Raw genomic sequence first — 22,115 nt, 5'->3', positions numbered from 1 at the left:
ATATACAAAAGCAGAACGTCTGATTGCCCCAAGTACGTAATCCCATCAGTGATTATGAACCGTTGCACGCTCCTTTAACTTCACCAGCTCGGGCTACTGGTGTGTCGTCCATCTCGGGGCGGGTGATATGTCGGGGCGGAGCGGATCCTGGATTCACACCACAACCAACAGAGTTAATTGTTTACAGCAAGTACATGGAGCTAATCCCTTAGAACAAACCCGACTCCAATCGATAAAAGCTAGCCATCCTCGATCGATACAGCACTCATTTTTTGTTTGATCCCATCTCTTCCTGCAATATTTCGACAGAGGGATGCGTAATTATGCCAACTCCGCTACTCCTGGCGTTAATATTTGTCTCGCTATTCCTCCTCTCCACGTTCTTTACCAGGGATCGTACAAATTAGTTCAGTAGCTAAGCGACTCATCTAATCTACAAATAATTTTAATGTGAGGGTGTATCGCTAGTGGCTACTCCGAATTAAGAATCCTCATTCGATATCGCAGCGAGTTTGTTTTGTTGACCGCTGTTGATTCTAGCTCGCGGTCATAAAACATTTATAGAGTTATCTGTCTTTAACGCACAGAATGCACGGTTCTAATTATTGATACTTCATATATATATATATATATATATGTATGACTGATTTGTCGCGTGAAAGCTCTCTCTAATCTATTGACATACAATAATACATGATTATTATAACGCATCGTTTATTAGTTATACGCACTTTGATTGTGATGCAACACTCGAGCATACAACATCAATATATATAACCCTTCTTACTTGAACTCGGCAAAGCGATCCATTATATAGACACGATGACCTTGATCACTCTGGTGAACCAGAGATAAAATGCGTGCACTTACAGTAGGAGAAGTGAAGCAGCATCAGCCCATCGATAAAAAAAAGTATTACATCATTCACGGTCGAAGAACATCGAGTGATATAATTAATCCCCGAAAAGGCAAAAAGCAAAGAAAAAGCATGGAGTCATTCATCCATATATGATATATATATATATATATATATATATATGGAAAGGAAAAGAAAAGGTACATTGACCGTGAACGGTACCTTTTCTTTGCCACAAAATAACAAGAAACACGGGAGAGAGAGAGAGAGAGAGAGAGAGGTCCACTGTCGACTGTGGGCTGTGTGTGTGGGTCAGAAACACACGTCGTGCTCAGGCAAAATCCATGTGCCCACATGGATGATGGAGATATGGGGAAGACGAAGCAGATGAAGATGACAATGAAGCAGCAGCAACAGCAACACTACAGCAGCAGCAGATGAAATACACAGACAACGAATAGCACGAGCGAGAGAGAGAGAGAGAGAGAGAGAGTCATAAAGCAGCAGCAGTTGGAGTTGAAGAAGAAGAAGACGACGACGACGGCTCGCCCCCCATCAGTTTAATCATCGTCTTCTTCATCATCAGCTCTCCCACTGTAAGGTCTCTGTCGGTCGGTGTGTGTCTCTCTCGGGCAACGGTTTTACTGAGAAGCCCAAGCCCGACAACAGAACCAGAGTCTCCCCTGACTGACTGAGCCGTTGCGCTCACTGAGCACACTCGGAGCTTTTGAGAGTGGAACTGAGCTCTGAGACAGAGACAGGGATGAAGGAGAAGGGAGGTGAGAGTGGAGGAGGCGGAGGTGGGTATGTGAGGGCTGATCAGATAGATCTGAAGAGCTTGGACGAGCAGCTTCAGCGGCATTTGAGCCGGGCATGGACCATGGAGAAGAACAAGAACCCCTCCTCCCCAGCCGCCGCCACTACCACCGCCATCGCCTCCTACAATTATAGCAGCAGCGCTTACAAGGACGAGTACAGCCGCGAACCCGGCCGGAGGCAGGGCCCTGCTACCCGCCAGGAGTGGGAGATCGACCCCTCCAAGCTCATCATCAAGTCCGTCATCGCCCGCGGCACCTTTGGCACCGTCCACCGCGGCGTTTACGACGGCCAAGACGTCGCCGGTAAACAAAGAACCAAACTTTGCATGTCTTCTGTTTGTCAAGATGCCTCCTTTACGTAATGCTCCGTCCATTTCCATTGGTTCATCCGTACATTTCATGCGGTTCATGTCTGTTTCTCTCTGTGCATTATTCAGTGTTCTTTGGGAAGGAACCCATTTGATGGTTCTGCTCCATTTATCTGAAAGTAAAACATATTTCCTCAAATTCATCGTATGAGTTTTCAAGTGGAGTGGCACAACACTGCATTAAGTCGGAAAATTATGAACTTTGGGTTTCTTCCGGTGATCGCAAGGTGGATCCTTGCAATGTTTGATTAGATAACAACATGTAAAAAGAACCTCATACAGCTCCCTGATAATGCTGACTGCAATTTCTTGCATAAGTTCACTGACTTATTGTTCAAGGCTGTTCCATCATCAACTAGACTTTTATTGTCTATCCATTTCTGCAGAACTGTATAAGCTGGTTCAATCGATGATTGTAGTCGTTTTTCGTAGTTTTTCCGACTTTCTCAGTGTGAACACTCACCATTCTCGCCTGTTGATAGCTCATGTTGCTGATGGGTTTCTTTCTTGTTGTCCATGTGAGTAGGGTATGGTTGATTCTTTTGCATCTGTGACTCACGGGTTTCGGTTGAGTCAGGCAGTTAGTCGCATTTATTTCACAAAATTTCTCATCTTTTTTCCTAACTTTAATGTGGTCTTATTTATTATAATCTGTTATAAAAGGGGGCTGAAAAGTAAAGGCGATTGAGCTTGAAATGGTTGCCTTGTCAGGCGGGCTGGCTCCTAAGATTGGCAAATGGATATGCTTATCTCAACTAACCAACTATTGTTTTATGAAAATTTATAACTTTCATTTGACCACATTAATGAGCCTTATCTTGATTCACCCGATTTCAAACACTTTTTTCTTTTTAATCTGATGTTTACTGCTCCGTCTAACGATGTGACATCTCGTGTTAATCGCAAGTTCCTTTATTTTTTGGGGAAAAATTGTTACACAATTGGCTTTGTGATATCTCACAGTTAAGCTTCTTGACTGGGGGGAAGAGGGCCACCGCACGGAGGCTGAAATAGCTTCACTTAGAGCAGCTTTCACCCAGGAAGTTGCTGTCTGGCACAAGTTGGACCATCCTAATGTAACAAATGTAAGGTTTTATTTCCAATTTTTATAACTCCAGTGTCCTAAATTTCCTCATTATTGAGATCCTCTGACCCTTCTGCTGGCTCTATTAAGTTACTCTTCTGTTATAACTTTTCTTCAGAAACATTTCCATTTCATTTTGCATTTCCGGAATTATAATATATTATCATTGAATGCTGCACTGTGACCGTCTAACGATGTTGCTAAAATGTATCAGTGTGTGATTGAACTATCAATGCCAACAGACATTGTTCCATGTTATTAGACAATTAGTGTCTTTCTGATGAACTAATACATTGTCATTTGGTTTACCAGTTCATAGGTGCGACCATGGGATCATCGGATCTGAACATACAGACAGAGAATGGCCACATCGGCATGCCCAGTAATGTCTGCTGCGTTGTTGTTGAATATTGTCCTGGCGGGGCTCTTAAGTCGTACCTCATTAAGAACCGGAGGCGGAAGCTTGCTTTCAAAGTGGTCGTTCAGTTGGCACTTGATCTTGCTCGAGGGTTGACCTCTCATATCTTCTCATAGAACCGGAATTGTTTGAATTATAAGTTTGTGAAATCTAAAGGACATTTTCTCACTGAATTGTTTTCTGCTTTCTCTGTAGATTGAGCTACCTTCACTCACAGAAGATCGTCCACAGAGATGTGAAGACTGAGAACATGCTTTTGGACAAGACACGCACAGTGAAAATAGCCGATTTCGGTGTTGCTCGCATCGAGGCTTCAAACCCTCATGATATGACCGGTGAGACCGGAACTCTTGGTTACATGGCTCCAGAGGTATAGAAAATAAAGCTTATTTATCGAAAAAAGAAAACAAAGATTATTTACTACAAAATGTTCATGGGATTCCCATTTGGCAGTAGGCTAAGATATATCCAATCTAGCATTATACCAACTGATCATGATTTTTCGTGCTCAGGTTCTCAATGGAAGCCCTTATAACAGGAAGTGCGATGTTTACAGCTTTGGTATTTGCTTGTGGGAAATTTACTGCTGCGATATGCCTTATCCTGACCTCAGCTTCTCGGAAGTCACCTCTGCTGTTGTCCGTCAGGTTAGTTATATTTGACCTTGCTAGCAGCATGTGAAAACTAGGGGGTCAGGTGAAATTGACCGTAAACTGAACTTCACCGAAGAAACCAGTTTTCACAATATCGATCAGATGAAAGTTTGAAATGTCTCTGTAGTTTCTCGAGAATTGGTTCTGATCACTGATCAGGGGGGAAATCACGTGAGCTGATGTTAAGTCAATCTTTAGCTAATACAAGTTTGTTTTAACATTTGGAAAATTTTCTTTTGGCAGAATTTGAGACCAGAGATCCCTAGATGTTGCCCAAGCTCTCTTGCAAATGTAATGAAGCGGTGCTGGGATGCAAATCCCGACAAGCGACCTGAAATGGATGAGGTGGTGACAATGCTGGAGGCGATTGACACATCAAAGGGTGGAGGAATGATCCCTCTCGATCAGCAGCAGAGCTGCCTCTGTTTCCGAAGGTGCCGAGGGCCATGACGCTCGTGCATGGTAGGGGCCCCGGGATGGTGTGAGAATTATCAGAGATGTTCGGGGTCAAAGATTTGTGTAACTATATACAATTAAGAAAGGAATTCGAATGGCAGAAGTGGGTGCTGAGAGTAATTGGATTGAGGATGTAAACTCTTCTTGGGAGTTTTGTGTATTATTTATTAGCCTCTTCTCTTTTTTCAATATATTATGGGGTATATCGCAAATCTGGACTCGAAAGTTGCAAATCTTCTGTCATATGCTTCGTTGTATTCGGTACTAATTTTCAGCACTTGATTTGGTCAGTACTAATAATTTTCAGCACTTGATTCGGTCAGTTCTTTCAGAACTTGATTTGCTCGGCAAATTTGACATATGTGAAATTGCCAAAATTTGTTCAAACTGAGACTGGAGATTGAAATTTATGAACTTTCCATCATAGGATTTGTTAAATTCAACATTACAAAAGAATACATCGTCGTCTCGAACACTTGACCTCAATTACAAGGAAAAGAATCACGGACAAACATTAGATCGAAATACAAAAGATAACTCTTCATCTGAGTCAGCGTATACACCGAATCAAGAAACTGTCTACCCGGCGATCTTGTAACTCGGGTTAGCGAGATTGTCGAGGCCAGAGACCACTTGCATGGATTCTATAACATCACCAACCTTAAGATCCGCAAGATAATCCTCATTCTCCGTCACGTAACCGAAGACGGCATATCGCCCATCCAATATATTCGCGTTGCTAGGAGTCAGCTCACTTTCTTTTAGAAGCCAAAATACTTGGCTTGATGCAGAGTTGTCCTCAAACTCCTGCATAGGAAAAAGCAACAGAAATGAGAGCGTATTCGGAATATTTTATAATTTCCAAACAAAGCCACAAAATAATTATTCGGAATATCTTGATTATGGGAGCTGTATTCGCTTGTCAATCTTCTAATCTAGAAAAAACGAAGAAATGAGAAAATTTTCGTAAGGTTTATTTCACGGGACGGCTACCATCCCCCTACACCGATAAAATGCAGCCAACATGCTTTCTTCCCTTTTATATTTTCTTACCTTACGCAAAAAACAAAATGGAAACACAAATGTTTCTCCCAATTTAAACATGAAAAGCAAAAGGATCGAAACATGAAAAAGACGAGGAGTAAAACCATGGATCTTGTCTTACATCTCGAGCCATTGCCATTGTTCCGAACGCATTGAATGGAAGCTTTGTCTGAGCCTTGTATAGACCAAGCTCCTGTAAATAAATAAGTTATTAGTCGGGGTGTTAGATATGAGAAAACAAATAAGAAAAGTTTATGCAAACGGTTTTCTCTCATGAGAAGAAGAGATACCTCCAAGGTGGCCCCATAAACTGGTTCTTTCTCCCCATCGACCATAATTTCTAGAGGTATTGTCCGAGGCTTCTCTGTGCTAGGATCGATAAAACCCTCGGCCGGACCCTCTGGGTCTCCAGTTTGAACAACAAAGCCGTCCGCTGCAAAGATATTAACAGTATCTTCAATAAGCCACAACAGCAAGATTGACGTGGAAGGAAAATTTATCAGCATACAGATCTGGATCCATCTTACCTCTCTGAATTTCCATACCATCGTAAAAGTGCCTCTCGACCAAGTCCACAAAGTTCCCAGCAGTCACAGGGGCATTGTAGCCATCCAAAACTATACGGAAGACGCACTCCTCGAGGTTAGGGTTGTCTTTGACTTTGACCTTCATATCAACAGTTGCTCTCCCTTTGAGAAGAGGCATACTCCGATATTCTTCAGGGACTTCATACGGGAAGCCTTCCACCATATCCTCTTCAACACTGCAGAAACCGAATGCCCCAGCAAGATCTCAGCTGCAGTCAATGACAAGGGTATCTATGAGAAAAATTTACCCCTTGAACATCAAATTTCCTTCTCTCTATTTGACAAGGAGTAGCTTACTTCTACCATAGCTCTCTCACATGAAAATGGAATCCCTACTTGTGAATGAAAATGCTCTATGTTCATCTACTCATAACAGCAATCACATATTGGAAACGTGGATTTTAGATTCAGTGGTAGCTTGGATAAAAACTTACTTTGCTTGCACGTATCCTATTCCATTTAGATAATGTAATCCATAGTTCCTCATCCCAAAAATATAATTCATAGTTCAACTAGTTTTCCGAACTCCACCAGCACGAGTGAATTCTTTCCCGCATAATATCCATATATCAAGGAACGTCATAGGAGCAGTTGCCTAAGGCTTGCTGGCTTTCTTCTAATTGGGCAGATCCAAGATTAATACCTACGACTTATTCATGCCAGAAAATTTGTAAATGTTCTCAGAAAACTGACCCTCCAACATACTGAAGAAGCTCCTTCTGTTTAGGAGCCACAGCATCTCGATTCCTGTCCTCGACAATCTGCTGAAGCTCATCCATTCCTGCTTCCAACTTCTCGAGCAACTGCACCCCATGGTCCTTCTTTGACTCTGCCAGGCCAGCTAAAATCAAGCTCTTGCCCTGCTTTAGGGCTCGTGATGCTTGCCTCACATTCTGTCATTCCAATAAGAGATACACATTAAGCTCTCTTTCTTTTTCTTCCATTATTAAACGAATGGAAAAGAGGACTAAAACACTTCCATTAATTTCTGATACTGAAAGGAGGCACCGTCGTAACTTACTCTCTCCACGGAATCGAGTGCCTTCAGCCCAGCCACCTTGAGACTGTCCGTGATATCCTCGAGCGGCTTCTGAACTTCCCTGATGGCTTTATTGTTGATGGGGAGTGCATACCTCAGCAATGCCTCGGGGTCTTTGATCGGCGGGCCCGATATCAGAACTGCAAGATCAGGCAAAGCAGGAGCAGCAGCATAAGCGATGCCAGTAGAGGGACTCAATGAGGGGTCTCCGGCAACCAGCCCAACAGCCAACGCCAAGGAAATCGCACACTCTTTTAGGGAGGACAAGCCTCCTTTCTGGACAAAACCAATCGTAAACTCGTTAATGATCCATACACATCAATTTCAGAACTCGAAGAAGAAATGTGACAGAGCTATCAATATTGGACTGCACACTTCTCGGCAGGACCAAAAATAGCAGCGAAAGCAATATTTCGATTTTCGAGGTATCTACATATTGCTTGTCTTTGTCTATATATAAATAGAAAGCCGAACAAACCCATCAAGGTCACAGCTTTGCTTTCATTTTCAATTGGGCAATATCTTGCCTTCATCCTCCACACTCACTAAGCTACTTCACGACAGTCAAAGCACAAAACTTTGAAGTGAAACCGCCCTTTTCTGAGTACTTGGCAACCGACCCACCTCTTGATTCCCCGGCTGCCATTTCTTGTTACTGCCGGAAGAACATCTCGGGCCAAACCGCCGAGGGGAAACCGCAGCATTGGGGCTCTCTGTCCTCAAGCAGCTCAAATAGTTGGTGGGTATTCTGGGGCTAAGGCGTCTCGAGCTTACCAGGGTGGAAGAGCAGCATTGGGAGTGGCAGGATACGATTGCTGCTGCCATGGAAGTTTCAGCAGAGCTTCAGAGACATAAAAGAAATCTCCTTCAGTTGGTTCTTTCTCTGCAGTCGAAAGAGAGAGGGGGAGAGAGAGAGAGAGAGAGAGGATAAGGTTTTGCCTTTGGGTAACAGAGAGAGAGAGAGAGATGATGATGACAGAGGAAGGGACTGAGAGGGAGAGGATGATGTATGGAATTGGATCGCGTCCTCTCTCTCTCGCTCGATGTGGATAAGAGAAGATAATAATACATGATGCTTTCGGTGTCGGATCGTTCCCTCGACGTTTACGAACGAATATGCTCGACCACCTGGGCTTTGACTTTTCGTACTTTTGGGCTTTGACTCACTCTTCTCTTAACACAAAGGCCCTCTAAGGAGCGCCCTTTCACTCAGATTAGGATGATGGTTAGCACAAACTATATGCATTAATAAATTGTTAGTCTACCGAAACAAATATTGCATGCTTCAATTTATTATTTAAGATCGATCGAGAGACCACATATCCATGATGCGATTTCACATCAATGGTCACTCTCCTTTAATTGTTAGTTTGCCTAAATATCACGATCCGTTGCAAACGAGGATCCTTATTGATCGGGGAACAAAATGCATAACTTGCAGTAACTCTGCATATATATAAATGTGAGTACTTGTGTAATTGACCAGATATATACAAACTTAAAGGTAGCTATCACGTGTGTGTGTATATATATATATATATATATATATAAAACCATGAGATAGAAAATTACAAATTATTTTCATATTATATGATGTTCCTACCTTATTATATATGCCTTGGATCACTATCATGCATGCTCCATTAGCTAGTTCCTCTATCAAACCCCACAACCTCACTATCATAAATCTCTTTTCAAATCCCCTTTTCCCTTCCCTTATGATCGGGTACCTGCCGACTTTCTACGGCCTTTCGATCCCTTGATGGGTGATCTTGTGATTTTATATATTTATGTATGTATTGAAGATGGTTACATGAAAATGGTTCAACTACATCATTCTTTAGCACAGATCTGTATAATTTTATATGAATTCTCTAAAAGTTTACATAACATTGCATATATCCGTACAATTAAACTTGCAATACTCGCTATAAGAAAAGCTTGGATTAGAGACAGTGAAATTTGTTTCTAAAATTTCATCACTTGCCTCTAAATGTTTAAGAGGCAAATGAGTAAATTGCCTTATTTGCATGTCTTGTTTTGGGTCTATAGGGGCAAGTTAGTAACAATTAATAAAAGTCGCTAATTAGTATTATTAGCGTTAATTAAATTTGCCTCAAATAAGGAGATATAACAACAAATTTTGTAACAAAATTTATCAATTAAGGACAACTGTAATTGCCTCTTATAATTTATGAAAAAAGAAAACTACATTAATTACCATTGATTCTAATATCCCTCATATCTTAATTTATTAATTTCATATTTTAAGAAATAATTTCAAAATTTGAAAAAAAAGAAAAGAAAAAAGTTCTGAAACTTTGCACCTCTTTCTCTTCAATCTTTTCCTTAAGACTTATGGCCGAAGTCTTAAGACTCAAAGGTTGTGGGACAAATTGCATTTTACTCTTATATTAATTGTTAAAGTTTGCTGGATTATTTTTATTTTAACATAGAAAATTTATTAGATATCAATTAAAAATATTAATTCTCTGCAATAAAAGATGTCTTTTATTATTTGTAACTGTAGATTACATTATGCAAATATTAATTTAAAAGAAATAGTTGATAATATTTATGTGTATTTTACCCATCTGTTGTGTTTTTGGATAATATATATGCAATCGTCAAATTTACCGTCCAAATGAAAAAAAATTAATGAAATATATGCACAATATTTGATTTACTATCATAGTTACATATTAGTTATTTTAAAAAATTTACATAAATATAAATTTCACATATTTATAAGGTCTTACATTTTATTATTATGAGATATAAATTGAATTTGTAATTCAAATCAAAGATGCATTGGTGGTGAAATGGTAAGGGTGCGAGATAAAATTGTTATGCCTAGAGGTCAGAGATTCGAGTCAGGTTCAAAACACCATATAAGATATATTACGAATATTATAATTAGTGGTAATTAATGTAGTTTTCCTTTTAAAAAACTATAAGAGGCAATTACAATTGTCCTTAATTGATAAATTTTGTTACAAAATTTGTCGTTATATCTCCTTATTTGAGGCAAATTTAATTAACACTAATAATACTAATTAGTGACTTTTATTAATTGTTACTAATTTGACCCTATAGACCTAAAATGACACAAATAAATGAAGTAATTTACTCATTTGCCTCTTAAACTTTTAGATCCAAATGATGAGATTGTAGAAATAGAATTTACTGTTTCTAATATAAGTTTTTCTTGTAGTGCTACTACTCTTTTATGCTTTTAGAAGATGAGTAACTCTGCAGGGTTCCTTTTTTTTTTCTTTTTCTTTTTTTCCTCTATTACAAGAAAGGTCATAAATATAGTATAAAAAATAAAAAATTTAATAAAAAATACGAATAATTTTGCCACGAGAATCGAACATAATATGTTTATATCATCCTGCGTGGGCATTCTCATTTTCTTCTCTTTTGATAATGGAAAGGAAGCATTTCATCTTATTCTCTAACTTCGACTATTTATATCTTATTCTTTACTTTTAATGGTCGTTGATTAAAATACTCATATTTTCCACTTCGCAAGCCACCGATGGACAACTGGCCAACACATGGAAAGTGGAACAGTGAATATATATCTATTTTCTTTTTTGAGGGGACACTTAAGAAAAGTAAAATGAAAAAAAGAATGTACTTTCTTCCGTTAATTGTTTTTAGTTCTTTGTAATTAATCCTAGCATCATATGTACTCTTATGATATGCATGTTTTAACCATGGTAATATATGTGTATATACATATAAGTACATGTAAATTAAGTTCATTTATAAGTAAATCATGACGGGTGGAGGCTGATTTTTCCGTAGTTGGAAATTATTATATTATGAATCGATTGTTTGCTTACACACAATATGAATAAATAAATATACAAGAGTGAGAATAATTAGGTTGTCATAAATTTGCAGATAATAAACATACATCATAGTTGGCACATGTACATACCTGCTTATGTCATTCATGAAAGAGATCAATTAAGCAGATCGATGCCAATTATGAAAACATAAAATGTAAAGAAAAAGAAAGAATAAATATGAAATATAAAATATGAAGAAGAAGAAGAAGAAGAAGATGATGATGAGTAAAGGAATTTTTCCTTCTCCGAAATAATAAAACGTGTTCCCAACAAAAATAAATAAATAAATAATAAATTAGTTGGAGCTTATTGGCATTGGGCATTCGAATATCAAATGTGTGTTTTTTTTAGAACAAAGTTGACTTTTAGTTTTTTTTAATGAAAAATAAACAGTATACGTATTGTTTATTATTTAATTTGTGTAAAACTTAAAATATTGATCGTTTTGTGCTTTTTTTCCCCCTCCCAGCCCTTTTATTTCCACTACATAAAGGTAGCTTATAAGCTGATTGGTTGATTCCCTTATCAGGCCCTACATCAAGGATAAAGCCAGAACAGGGACTTTGGAACGAGATGTGGATGTATAGATCCAAGATTTAATTAACATAAAAGAAAAGTACAGGTAGATTATTTTTATCCCGATCGAGTCGCATTATAAGTCGAAATCCATAAAGCACTGGTTTATATAAATCAAACACCGAGTACCAAGTATTCTAGGAAACATCTGACTTTACGACTTGATTTTATCAGATTCCCTATACGTGTCATAGCACTATGTACAGTGCAAACAACCAGTGCAACCATATAATTTAAGTAATATATTTATATTTATATATATGTTGTGTCTGGAGTGCTCGAAATGAGAAAAAAAATGAGATACTTATATCTAAAATAAAATTGTGCAAAAAACGAGAGATATTTAAAGCCAAAATAGCATTGGTTATAGTCAAGTTAATGTTAAATTAGATTTTTGCCCGTGCGTTGCATAGGCCAGCTAATAGACTTGCTTATATTTTGCTTATATAGCTTTTATAAACTTCATACAATAAAAATATAATATAATTAATTATTTTTTTGGTGAATAAATGAATTAATTAATTAATTAAAGAATAATTCAATCATATTGCAATTTGCATTGTAAATCATCTTATTTTTATTGCTTTATTTAAATAAATCTTTGAAATACTATAAATTCTTATCTGTACTCCTAACAGAATATTATGAATATTCATTTATTAAAAGCTTGTTATTTTGAATATTCAGTAATAATTATGAGCGAGTATTTTTAATCCCTTTGTAAGGCCTGCTTTTCAATCTTTCGATGATAATTGTGATCCATAAAATGTTTGTACTTTGTGCAGATCTCGATACTATAGGTGTAGAAATTAATGGCATGGCAAAAATTATACAGTATATATATTGTATGTTGCAAGAGTTTCTCTACTAATTCTTATGCCCCCAACCAGGCATGGAAAGTAGAATAAGCAAGTTTTCCCCTCCTTAATTTGGTTGTTCCAGACTTCGATCTATATAATCTGATCAAATGAATAGATAGTTATCAGTTATTAAGAAACAAAAATAATAATCAAATTATATGAAGATATTACATTGAAAGATGAGTTTCACCTCATGAAAAGGAAGAATAAGCAAAATATGGAATCACACTCAAAAACCGTGAATTTGTTGAATGAAAATATAAATAATATAAGTTAAGAAATTATAAATAAAATTTTTATTATATTTTAGGAATTTTTTTACAAATAATCTACTAGCGTATTCACTCAATAATTAGTATATGTTTAATACTGTAACTGAAACATAAAGTATAATATAAAGGGCAAATTACAAAAAAAAACCCAAATTTTGTAAAAAGTCTCAGTTTTGTCCTAAATTTTGTTTTGTAACAAAAAAAACCATAAGTTTTCTAAAATGTCTCAAAAATGACCTTCGTTATAACTTCCGTCAATTTTTGCTGCTGATGGTGGGTCCCTTTAACAGTCCACGTAGGTCACACGTAGGCAAAAATTGACGGAAGTTATAACGGAGGTCATTTTTGAGACATTTTAGAAAATTTATGATTTTTTATGTTACAAAACAAAATTTAGGACAAAATTGAGATATTTTACAAAATTTGGGTTTTTTTTTGTAATTTACCCTAATATAAAAGATAACTTAATTCTCATCTGTCCAAAAAAATTAAATATTATAAATTATAAATAAAACTCTTATTTCAAAGTTTGAATTAAATTATAACTTTTATCAAGAAAAGAGCAAATTAATGTGCACTCTAAAGTGGGAAAGAAATTTGAGTCTATATGTTGGGCCAACTTAGTTTCATCAGAAAGATATTTTATTTCCTAAACTTCCAATATATTTTTAATTAGCTAAAGTTTATTCGCATCTTGAAAGTTTGTTATCCTATGCAAATGGTTACTGGATTGGCTGTAGCATTACCCTTTTGTCCAAATTTTGAAATCAAGAAGTCACCAAAAAAAAAATTATAAGCTCATGAAAAGTGTTGAAGCTCTTTTGAGATGAATCTTCGAGTCGGATCACAATATGTTTAGTACACAAAATCTATAATCTGATTATTTCATAACATGTAACATTAAGAGAATTTTTGCATAAATATAACAAATGTATCTGTATGTATACTTATTTTATTTTCTATGGATATATAGAATTAATATTTTTATATCTGTTAGGATATCTAAAAAAAAAAATTCATCTGATAAGGTATTCATTTGATTCAATAACAGGTTGATGAACCCCTTTTTTTTTGTGGATAAGTTAGAAGGTTGAACTTGTATTCACCTAGAAAGGTTGGATCATTCATGTACATTCAACCACCTATAAGAAATCACTTGTACGTAATTATATCAAGTAGATCAGAAAGATAGTGATTGCCATCCAATTGCATTTTGAAGGGAAAAATCACAAGTTATGGGCTATAATATGATAGAATCAAAATTAGTATCAACAGTCTCTTTAGAAATTTAACATTATAACCTGTAATTAACTCGTCGGGGAAGAGGAAATTTTGAAAGGACCAATTCCTAATATCATATGCAGAGCAACAAACTATCAAAACATAAACGATTAATTATATTAAATTACGCATGACCTTGTATCGGCAAAGTACGTATTCTTCATAAAGCATTTCGGTGATCTTTCAATTGGTTGTCTCACTAACTCATTTGTTGCTTGGCTATATGGATAATCTTGAAACTCGGAGAAATTCATCTTTTGGTCGCTTGCTCAAATTTCATACGATGACTGTGCATAAAGCCCCGATTTTCACATGTAGTTGTTAACATTAGCTAAGCAAATCCTCATCCTGACTCTAAAGCATTATTGAAACTGCTAGATGCACAATTTTCCTCATTCTTGAGAGAGACCTTGGACAAGAGTGATAAGACTTAGCGTAGGAGAGGATCATGGGACGGAGATAGAGAGATATGGGAGAAAGGGAACCTGGGCAATGGGGTCTCTCTCTCTATGTTCTTCCTGTGGGTGTTTCTTTTTCTCTTTTTTCTTTTTTTGTTTTTGAATTTTTGAGTTTAAAGTAATCTTATGAATTATGAAATTAATAGTAAATTAAATTTTGGCCGAAAAAGTGATCGGAAAAGTATACGGAGGTGCACTTTGCTTCCTTTTAAGTAGGTCAGGGAGTATGCTGGAAAAATTTAAATGTTGGAAGGTACTTTGCCTCTAAACTTAAAGCTTGAGAGGCAAATTACATTTTACTCAATAAATAATGACCAAGTTAATGATATTATCAAGGAAAAGAATGCAACTTCCTTCTTTATTAGAATTTGAATTGAAGAAGGAGACGTAACATATCCATATATATATATGAAATAAATGTAAAAAAAAAATTCTCTCAACATTAATTAAGCGAATGAAGACCCGATCCATAAGAAGCTGTGAAATGATTGAAAAGGCTGACATGGCAAGCTCTCATTTATCGAGTGAAGACTTCTCATTGCTCGAGCATTCAAGAGCCAATATTAGTACAATAGACGGGATTAATCCTAGTCAATGAACCGTCGATACTCATGCTTTGTCAGAAAATTATTATCATCCACCGCCGCTTTTCTCAATGTAGAACAAACTGTTGGGAATGTTAGTGTTAAATCAGGAAACGAGGTAGAAACAATAGAAGAAACTACATTTTGGAGTGATTTTCAGAACGAAAAGTTTCTTTCTTGGTCAATAGATATAGATTTCCTATTTTTTGAGATTATTACTTGTAATTCAAGAACAGATTCAAATGGGAAGTTTTTTTGAGGAATTTTAGGAATTTCTGATATTTTGGGAGGATTTTATATCTAAAAAAGGAAGTGAGATTCAAGTATCAAAAGCACGCTCTAAAAGACAGTTGCAAGAGTATTGATTGAGATCTTTCAGAAATTCCCTTGAGATAGTTTCTCATGTAGAGCGAGAATTTAGAGATTAGTTGAATTTTCTAAATAAGATCAGGTTGAAAAAGAGGCTTGAAAAATAATGAGTGTAATCTTTTGATTGTAATCTTTAATTTTTTTTGCGAACTAAGGAATAGTTCTGCTTTGCCTGTAAATGTTTTTTTCAATTTGGTGATTTTACCATGTAATTTTTTTTTTGGTAATAATTTTACCACTTATCTTAATGTTGCTCATGTTCAATTTCTTGTTATATCTTATATCATTTAGGTATCCTAGCACAACATAAGTTATAAGTCAAGGCTATAGAAACTATCAAACAAAAAGAAATGCCTATAAACCAAATATACCACAAGGAGAACAAATTATATATATATATATATATATATATATATATACACATACATTGTCTCAATCGTGGTCACTTTTTAATTATACCATTAATCTATTATATCACTATAAAGGCCTTTTATCATGTAACTTTCAATTTTCATAATTGCTCATCGTAATATAAAATCTTAAAATAAAGCCCATTAAATTCAAAAATTAAAAAGTAAATCCACTTAGTTTTTCTTCTCATTATCCCCACTTTTCTCTCATATCCCTTCTTCTCTCTTCCTCACTCCCTCCACTATCTTCCTCCCCCCTTCCATGAAGCCACCTTCACATTTCTTTTTCTGGACAATTCCTATTACACTTTTATCTCCTGAACTAATTATCAATTAATATTGCAGTAATTTTTTCTGATTTTCGTAAATAAATTTAATTATTTACTTATATTATAATAAAAATTAAGTATAACATAACATTTCCTTAAGAGAAATATAATTTATGTAATATCGTGAGTAACACGGGCGCACAAATTTAAAATCAGTTCTAAATACAAAAATGAGTAAGAAAATAAATATGGATTTTTTATTTTTTATTTTTTATTTTTTATTTTTTATTTTTTATTTATTATCTTCAATATTTCCTAGATACAACTCAAAACTTTCTCATCAACAACAAAGTGTTACGTCCTCATATATGTAAACTATGATATGTGCAAATCTCTAATTCTAGTGCATGATAATACAGTGAAGACAGCTGCTACTTTAAGGAACTTCCAGATTATTTCAGGCCAATAATTAATTCAACGACAATTGATCGATCACGACCTCACCAAAAACGTCACGATTAATGTTGCATATCCTTCACAAGCTTTTTTCTTCAGAGAAATAATTGGAAACAGTTTACAGCAAAAATAAGAGAGAATCCAGTGAAAAGTATATGTGTGTAGACATATACATGCATGTCAATTATATATTATAATAAACATATATATTCCATTATGTGTATATATATGGGATTTGGTGCACCATGCATAATTAATGCCCCTCGAGTGCTGGGCAATTGTTGTTCCCCCCAGCCTGTAGGTATTGGGATTGCATCACATCTGAAGAACAATAGTGTGCTGTAAGATTTTGTAATTTTCTGCAATATTTTTTTCCTCATTAATTATAATAACATTAAGCAGTGAATAAAGTTCATTTTTAAGTATTAATTATACAAATTAATTAAGATATAAAATGCCCCCACCATGTGGGGCATTGGACTTTCTCAAGTGAATCAAGTTATCTTCATGTGGTTGCACTTAGCAAAATATGCTTGAGCGCCCTTTTGCTAATTGTCTTTTCTTGATCTTGCCACTAACACCTGTCTTAAATATTAATATTTTTAATGAAAAAAAGGGTTGATAATTAAAAGAAAAATGATAATCAAAATTTTATCAAACTAATGTCTCTGCTGCAGGATGAACAATCACATCAATTCGAATACGACTCATTCAAATGATATTAATAATCAAAGTGCGGATTTTTTTCCTTGAATTTGAATTTTATGAAAAAGAATAATCAAGGAAAAAAAAAAGAAATAGGAATATTATTCAGTTAAAAGAAAAGGAAGAAAATGGTGGAATAATGATAATGTGATGGAATTGGAAAGGAGTGGAGGAGTAGGAAAAAAATAAAAAATAAAAAGGGGAGAAGAAAAAAAAAACAGAAAGAATCAGAACCGTTAAACAAGTTGACAAGGAGGGCGGGATCCGACAACTCTCCGACCGCGGCGTATGGTCCCCATCTGTTACACCCTGGCAAGGACTCCCGGGCCATGCTATGTCCCCACCCCACGATCGTTCCATTCCCATCCTCATCCGACGGTCCATGTTCTTCATTTCTTCCACTCGCTCACCCAATCCACCCACCCCGCTATGCACCCAAACAAAATTCCATTTTCCACCATATACAATACAATAACAAAGAAAGGAGGAAAAAAAAAATTCAATCCATATTTAATGCAAAAACCGGAATCATCAAAACAATTGATTGATAAAATGAGGATTGTATCGGCAAGCTTAGGATTAATTTTATATGAAGTGAGAGTAGGCTAGAACTCCCAAAAACGAGCCATGAAATGATGGAAGATGAGAAATCGTTTTTATCTCGTTTTTCTTAGGTTTTTAAAGATCAATTGCTCCTCGCATATCACTGTCGGATGCTTTTATATCTTCACGATGTAGATTCGTAGCTACGAGCTATCAGTCAAACTTTCGAGAACAAAAATCAACAATTACGATATCGTGCGTATTATATCATAAAAATCTCCATTGGAATTTACACTTGGTCCATGGAAAAAGAAAAAAGGAGAAGCAGAGAAAGACTTGACAAACCTTTCCTCTTTCATATAAATTACCAAAAAAAAATGGATATTTATTTCGAATTCGTATAATAAAAAAAATTATTCGAGTTTAAAATGTGAAATCATATGGAAAATACTTTCTATTGATTGCATAGTTTGTATGGTCGAACTCAACTCATCACTAATCTTTTCGGAGTATTCATAATTCACATTAATCCAGAAAAAATTCAATATCCCCCATTATTAAAAAGAAAAAATAAAATAAATACCATTCAAGTGTAAATCGTAAAATCATATGAAAAAGTATTTTCTATTGATTCACCTGCACATATTATGCAGTCGGACTCACCTCTTCAGTAATCTTACAAGTGCTCATAATTCACATTAATCAAGCGAAAACTCAATATATCTCGTTATTGAAAAAAAAAAGAACAAAAAAAGAGAGGAGAAATCATGATTCAAGGGCAGTTTTGTCATTTGATCCAACTTAGCATGGCTATAAAGGCTCCCTCCCTCCCATCTTTCGACTTTAGCTGCAAAGGACAACCTCTGCGAACTGACGGAGCGTCGCCGGAATCTCTGAATTCCGACGACCAAACTACCGACTCCTTTCCCCCTTTTCGCCCTCTTCACCTGCTTCCGACCGGAGGCCCGATGCCTGAGAACCCCACGCATCCCTGAAACTTGAGCTTCCCTCAGTCGCTGCCGCTCGAGAAAAGGACCGAATCGTAACGCCGGAAGGGAGGAGGAGGAGGAGGAGCTGGGAAGGGTCCTGACAGGGCAGGGCATGATGGGTTTTTGCATATGCCCGTTGGAGACTCCGGCGAGGTTGCTGTGGAGCACCAGCTTCTTCCGCCACAAGCTCATGCTCTTCTAATACTCAATCAATCAATCAACCAATCAACCATATCTTCTGAACCTGAATCGGTCCTCACAAGTACATATATATATATACACACTTATATATATATATATATATATATATGCTGTACTGAATAAAAGCATCCGTCATCGCCCCCAACAAGATCTTGCAACTCTTTCTTGGGCCTAGAGACAGAAATTGCAGGGCAGAGCTTGAGGCCCCGGAAAATGGAGTCGGGTCGGTTTGTGTTCGACCCATCTCTTTGCAGCGGCAACATGTTGTTCCTTGAGAGCGGCAACAATCCCATCTTCCGAGGTGGTTGCTTCTGTCTCTGTCTTTTTTCATGAATCTTCTGATGGATAGTTACTTATGTTCCGTGCTGTTTTTCAGTTAAGAGGCTGAGCTGAGCCTTTGTGGTGTTTTTCAGGGGCAAGATCGGTGATGAGCGTGGAGGAATCGTCGAAGAGACGGCCCTTTTTCAGCTCGCCGGAGGACCTGTACGATGAGGAATATTACGACGAGCAGTCGCCGGAGAAGAAACGCCGACTTACTGCAGAGCAGGTCCTTGTCCGATCTTTGAGTGCAAAATATGCTCTTTGGATCCGATTCGCTTCCACGCGTTACGTTAATCTCTATTTATTCCTTCGTTATTCCGTGGCATATTGAGATTAATTTTCTAGTCATAACCTTATCAGTATCGAATTCCCTCCCTGAGGTTCCTTTAAAGGCAGTAGATTGTTCAGATTGATGCTCTTCGTGGATTTGTGTGATCCATAAGATAGGAATATCAGGACTATTCTTTTAAAAGGTGCTTTTCGCAGTCCGATCGATCGGGTGCAGTTCCTATTTAGTAAAAGCTGACTATTTAAAGATCGAGGCTAGATACTCGGTGGATCGTGAGATTCAAATTCTGTTATCGTTTCTTTTCCCACCTCAGATATTTTCAGCTGTCAAGTCGAGTCTCGGGTGAGATACATGAGCAACTTGTGATTATGCTAGTTACTGAACAAGAAGAAAGCCCAAGAGATGTCTTTACAGATATTTTTGTTTTTGGGGCATCAATCTGTAGGTCTTTCTGCTGGAGAAGAGCTTTGAGGAGGAGAACAAGCTGGAACCTGAGCGGAAGACCCAGCTGGCGAAGAAGCTGGGACTGCAGCCGAGGCAGGTGGCTGTGTGGTTCCAGAACCGCCGAGCTCGATGGAAGACCAAGCAGCTCGAGAGGGACTATGACCTCCTTAAGTCCACTTACGACGCCTTACTCTTGAGCTATGATGCCATTGCCAAGGACAATGAGCAGCTCAAATCAGAGGTATGATTCAGTTTTAAGAACTTCTTGAATCTTTTTTATTTATGAACATTAGTTGGAAAAGAGGAAATGAAATTTCTCAGTCTGACTTGGTTTTGTTGAAGAAATACAGTAGGGAGGTCTTTGCTTGTGAAAGAGCTTGGAACTAGCTGTTGCTTATCGATGGTCCACCGAGATATATATATAAGATACATGTATTATCGAATCAATCGGGTTTAGCTTTGGAGGATCTAATACTGAATACATTTATCTAATAAGCATGTCAGCATACTTCAAACAACCCACAGCCCCGTCAATGGCCAATATTTTGCCTCTGTTCATAGCCTCGCTTTGATATCGAAAGATGAAGCTCTAAAGTCCAAGCTGTTCTGCTGTTATATTTCTGTTAAAATGTTGACTTGACTTGAGGGGTGCCTGTTTATGTTGCAATGAATAGTGTTTTTTTTTTTTTGATTGCTCTCAGAAAATTCGCATCATGGTGAAATACGCCCGCCCCGTATCTAGAAAGGACCGACTATATCTCGGGACTCGATGCACGTCTCTTGATTCGCGGCCGCTGTCATACTGAATCTGGGTGTAACTCTTTCTTTGCAGGTTATTTCCCTGACTGAGAAACTCCAGGCCAAAGAGGCCACTGGAGGAGCTCCAACAGCAGCTCAGGGCCATGATCCTACTCCATCGGCATCGACCCTCCAGCTCGGCAGCGTGAAGGTGGAGGACCGTCTAAGCTCGGGGAGCGGTGGCAGTGCAGTGGTGGACGAGGACGGCCGGCAGCTCCTGGATAGCGGGGACTCCTACTTTGACTACCCGGGATGCATAGGCCCTGTAGATGGGGTACAGTCAGAGGAGGATGATCGGAGCGAGGATGGGCAGAGCTACTTCCCCGGTGACGTCTTTGCCGCCGCCGCCGCCGCCGCCGCCGAGCACGAGGAGGGAGAGCCGATGGGCTGGTGGGTGTGGTCCTAATAAACAATGCCTCAAAAACTTCACAAGAACTTCAAATACGCTGTTAGCTTTCTCCCTTGAAATGGTCGGGTGAATTCAATGTTGTACTTGTAATATGTTATCGTCTCACGCGTTAATTGTCTGTCGTTAGGATGTCGAAATGGAGAGTGAATACAAGCATGGAAGTTATCATAAGATTAGAAGCTCTGTGCAATAACTTAAGGAATAAGATCTGCTGCTTAAGTGAATAAGACCGGACCTCTCCTGGTCATATGTAGTTACTGTTCTGTACTTTTCCAAGTGAGTGCTCCTGTGAAGCAATAGACGTCGGGCTTTTTTTCATGCTCTTGTTTGTTTAAATTACTAAGGTCGGTTTTGCGGTTATGAAAATTATATGGTGCGTTTGGTTTGAGAGTTAAAGTAATTATGATTATGATTGTGGAAAATGACAAATAATTATTTAGTGTATTGAGTTAAAAGTTTTTACTTAACAAATGTATATTTTTGTTGTGTAGTGTATTGAACTAAAGTCAGATTTTAACTCCCAAAATAAACGGGCCGATAGAATCGTAATAAATCGAACGAACAACTCCCAGCAAATTTTTATTACTCCTAAAAACACCTTCCGCCCTCAATAACTATCTTTTAAAATTTCGGTATGACCATTCAAGATTTCCTTCTTTATCTATAGTCAGTCATCCCAATCTCATAGTTTTCTTCAA

The 22,115-nt window shown here is 37.2% G+C and overlaps 3 protein-coding genes across 3 annotated transcripts; 2 read left to right on the top strand and 1 right to left on the bottom strand.

Moving 5' to 3' along the window:
• The first annotated feature begins 1,115 nt into the window (after positions 1-1,115).
• LOC116196456 (serine/threonine-protein kinase STY13) lies at positions 1,116-4,865 on the top strand. The gene is made up of 6 exons (XM_031526183.1): positions 1,116-1,977; positions 3,006-3,127; positions 3,439-3,635; positions 3,740-3,914; positions 4,057-4,191; positions 4,441-4,865. Exons 1-6 carry the CDS (start codon positions 1,620-1,622, stop codon positions 4,645-4,647), a joined length of 1,194 nt encoding a protein of 397 aa, XP_031382043.1. The 5' UTR covers positions 1,116-1,619; the 3' UTR covers positions 4,648-4,865.
• A 188-nt stretch (positions 4,866-5,053) lies between these two features.
• On the bottom strand, positions 5,054-8,338 carry LOC116196455 (peptidyl-prolyl cis-trans isomerase CYP38, chloroplastic). The gene is made up of 7 exons (XM_031526182.1): positions 7,948-8,338; positions 7,306-7,599; positions 6,978-7,177; positions 6,225-6,460; positions 5,988-6,130; positions 5,819-5,890; positions 5,054-5,460 (listed from the first exon to the last, which is right to left on the bottom strand). Exons 1-7 carry the CDS (start codon positions 8,146-8,148, stop codon positions 5,233-5,235), a joined length of 1,374 nt encoding a protein of 457 aa, XP_031382042.1. The 5' UTR covers positions 8,149-8,338; the 3' UTR covers positions 5,054-5,232.
• Positions 8,339-18,801: 10,463 nt separating this feature from the next.
• LOC116196222 (homeobox-leucine zipper protein HAT5) lies at positions 18,802-21,783 on the top strand. The gene is made up of 4 exons (XM_031525841.1): positions 18,802-19,457; positions 19,570-19,703; positions 20,212-20,451; positions 21,043-21,783. The coding sequence occupies exons 1-4, from the start codon at positions 19,370-19,372 to the stop codon at positions 21,412-21,414; spliced, it is 834 nt and encodes a 277-aa protein (XP_031381701.1). The 5' UTR covers positions 18,802-19,369; the 3' UTR covers positions 21,415-21,783.
• The last annotated feature ends 332 nt before the right edge of the window (positions 21,784-22,115 follow it).

Source organism: Punica granatum, chromosome 2 (genome assembly GCF_007655135.1).
Source record: "Punica granatum isolate Tunisia-2019 chromosome 2, ASM765513v2, whole genome shotgun sequence".
NCBI classification, from domain to species: domain Eukaryota; kingdom Viridiplantae; phylum Streptophyta; class Magnoliopsida; order Myrtales; family Lythraceae; genus Punica; species Punica granatum.
Note: the sequence above shows the minus strand (reverse complement) of the source record. Positions and strands in the feature narration are given on the sequence as shown.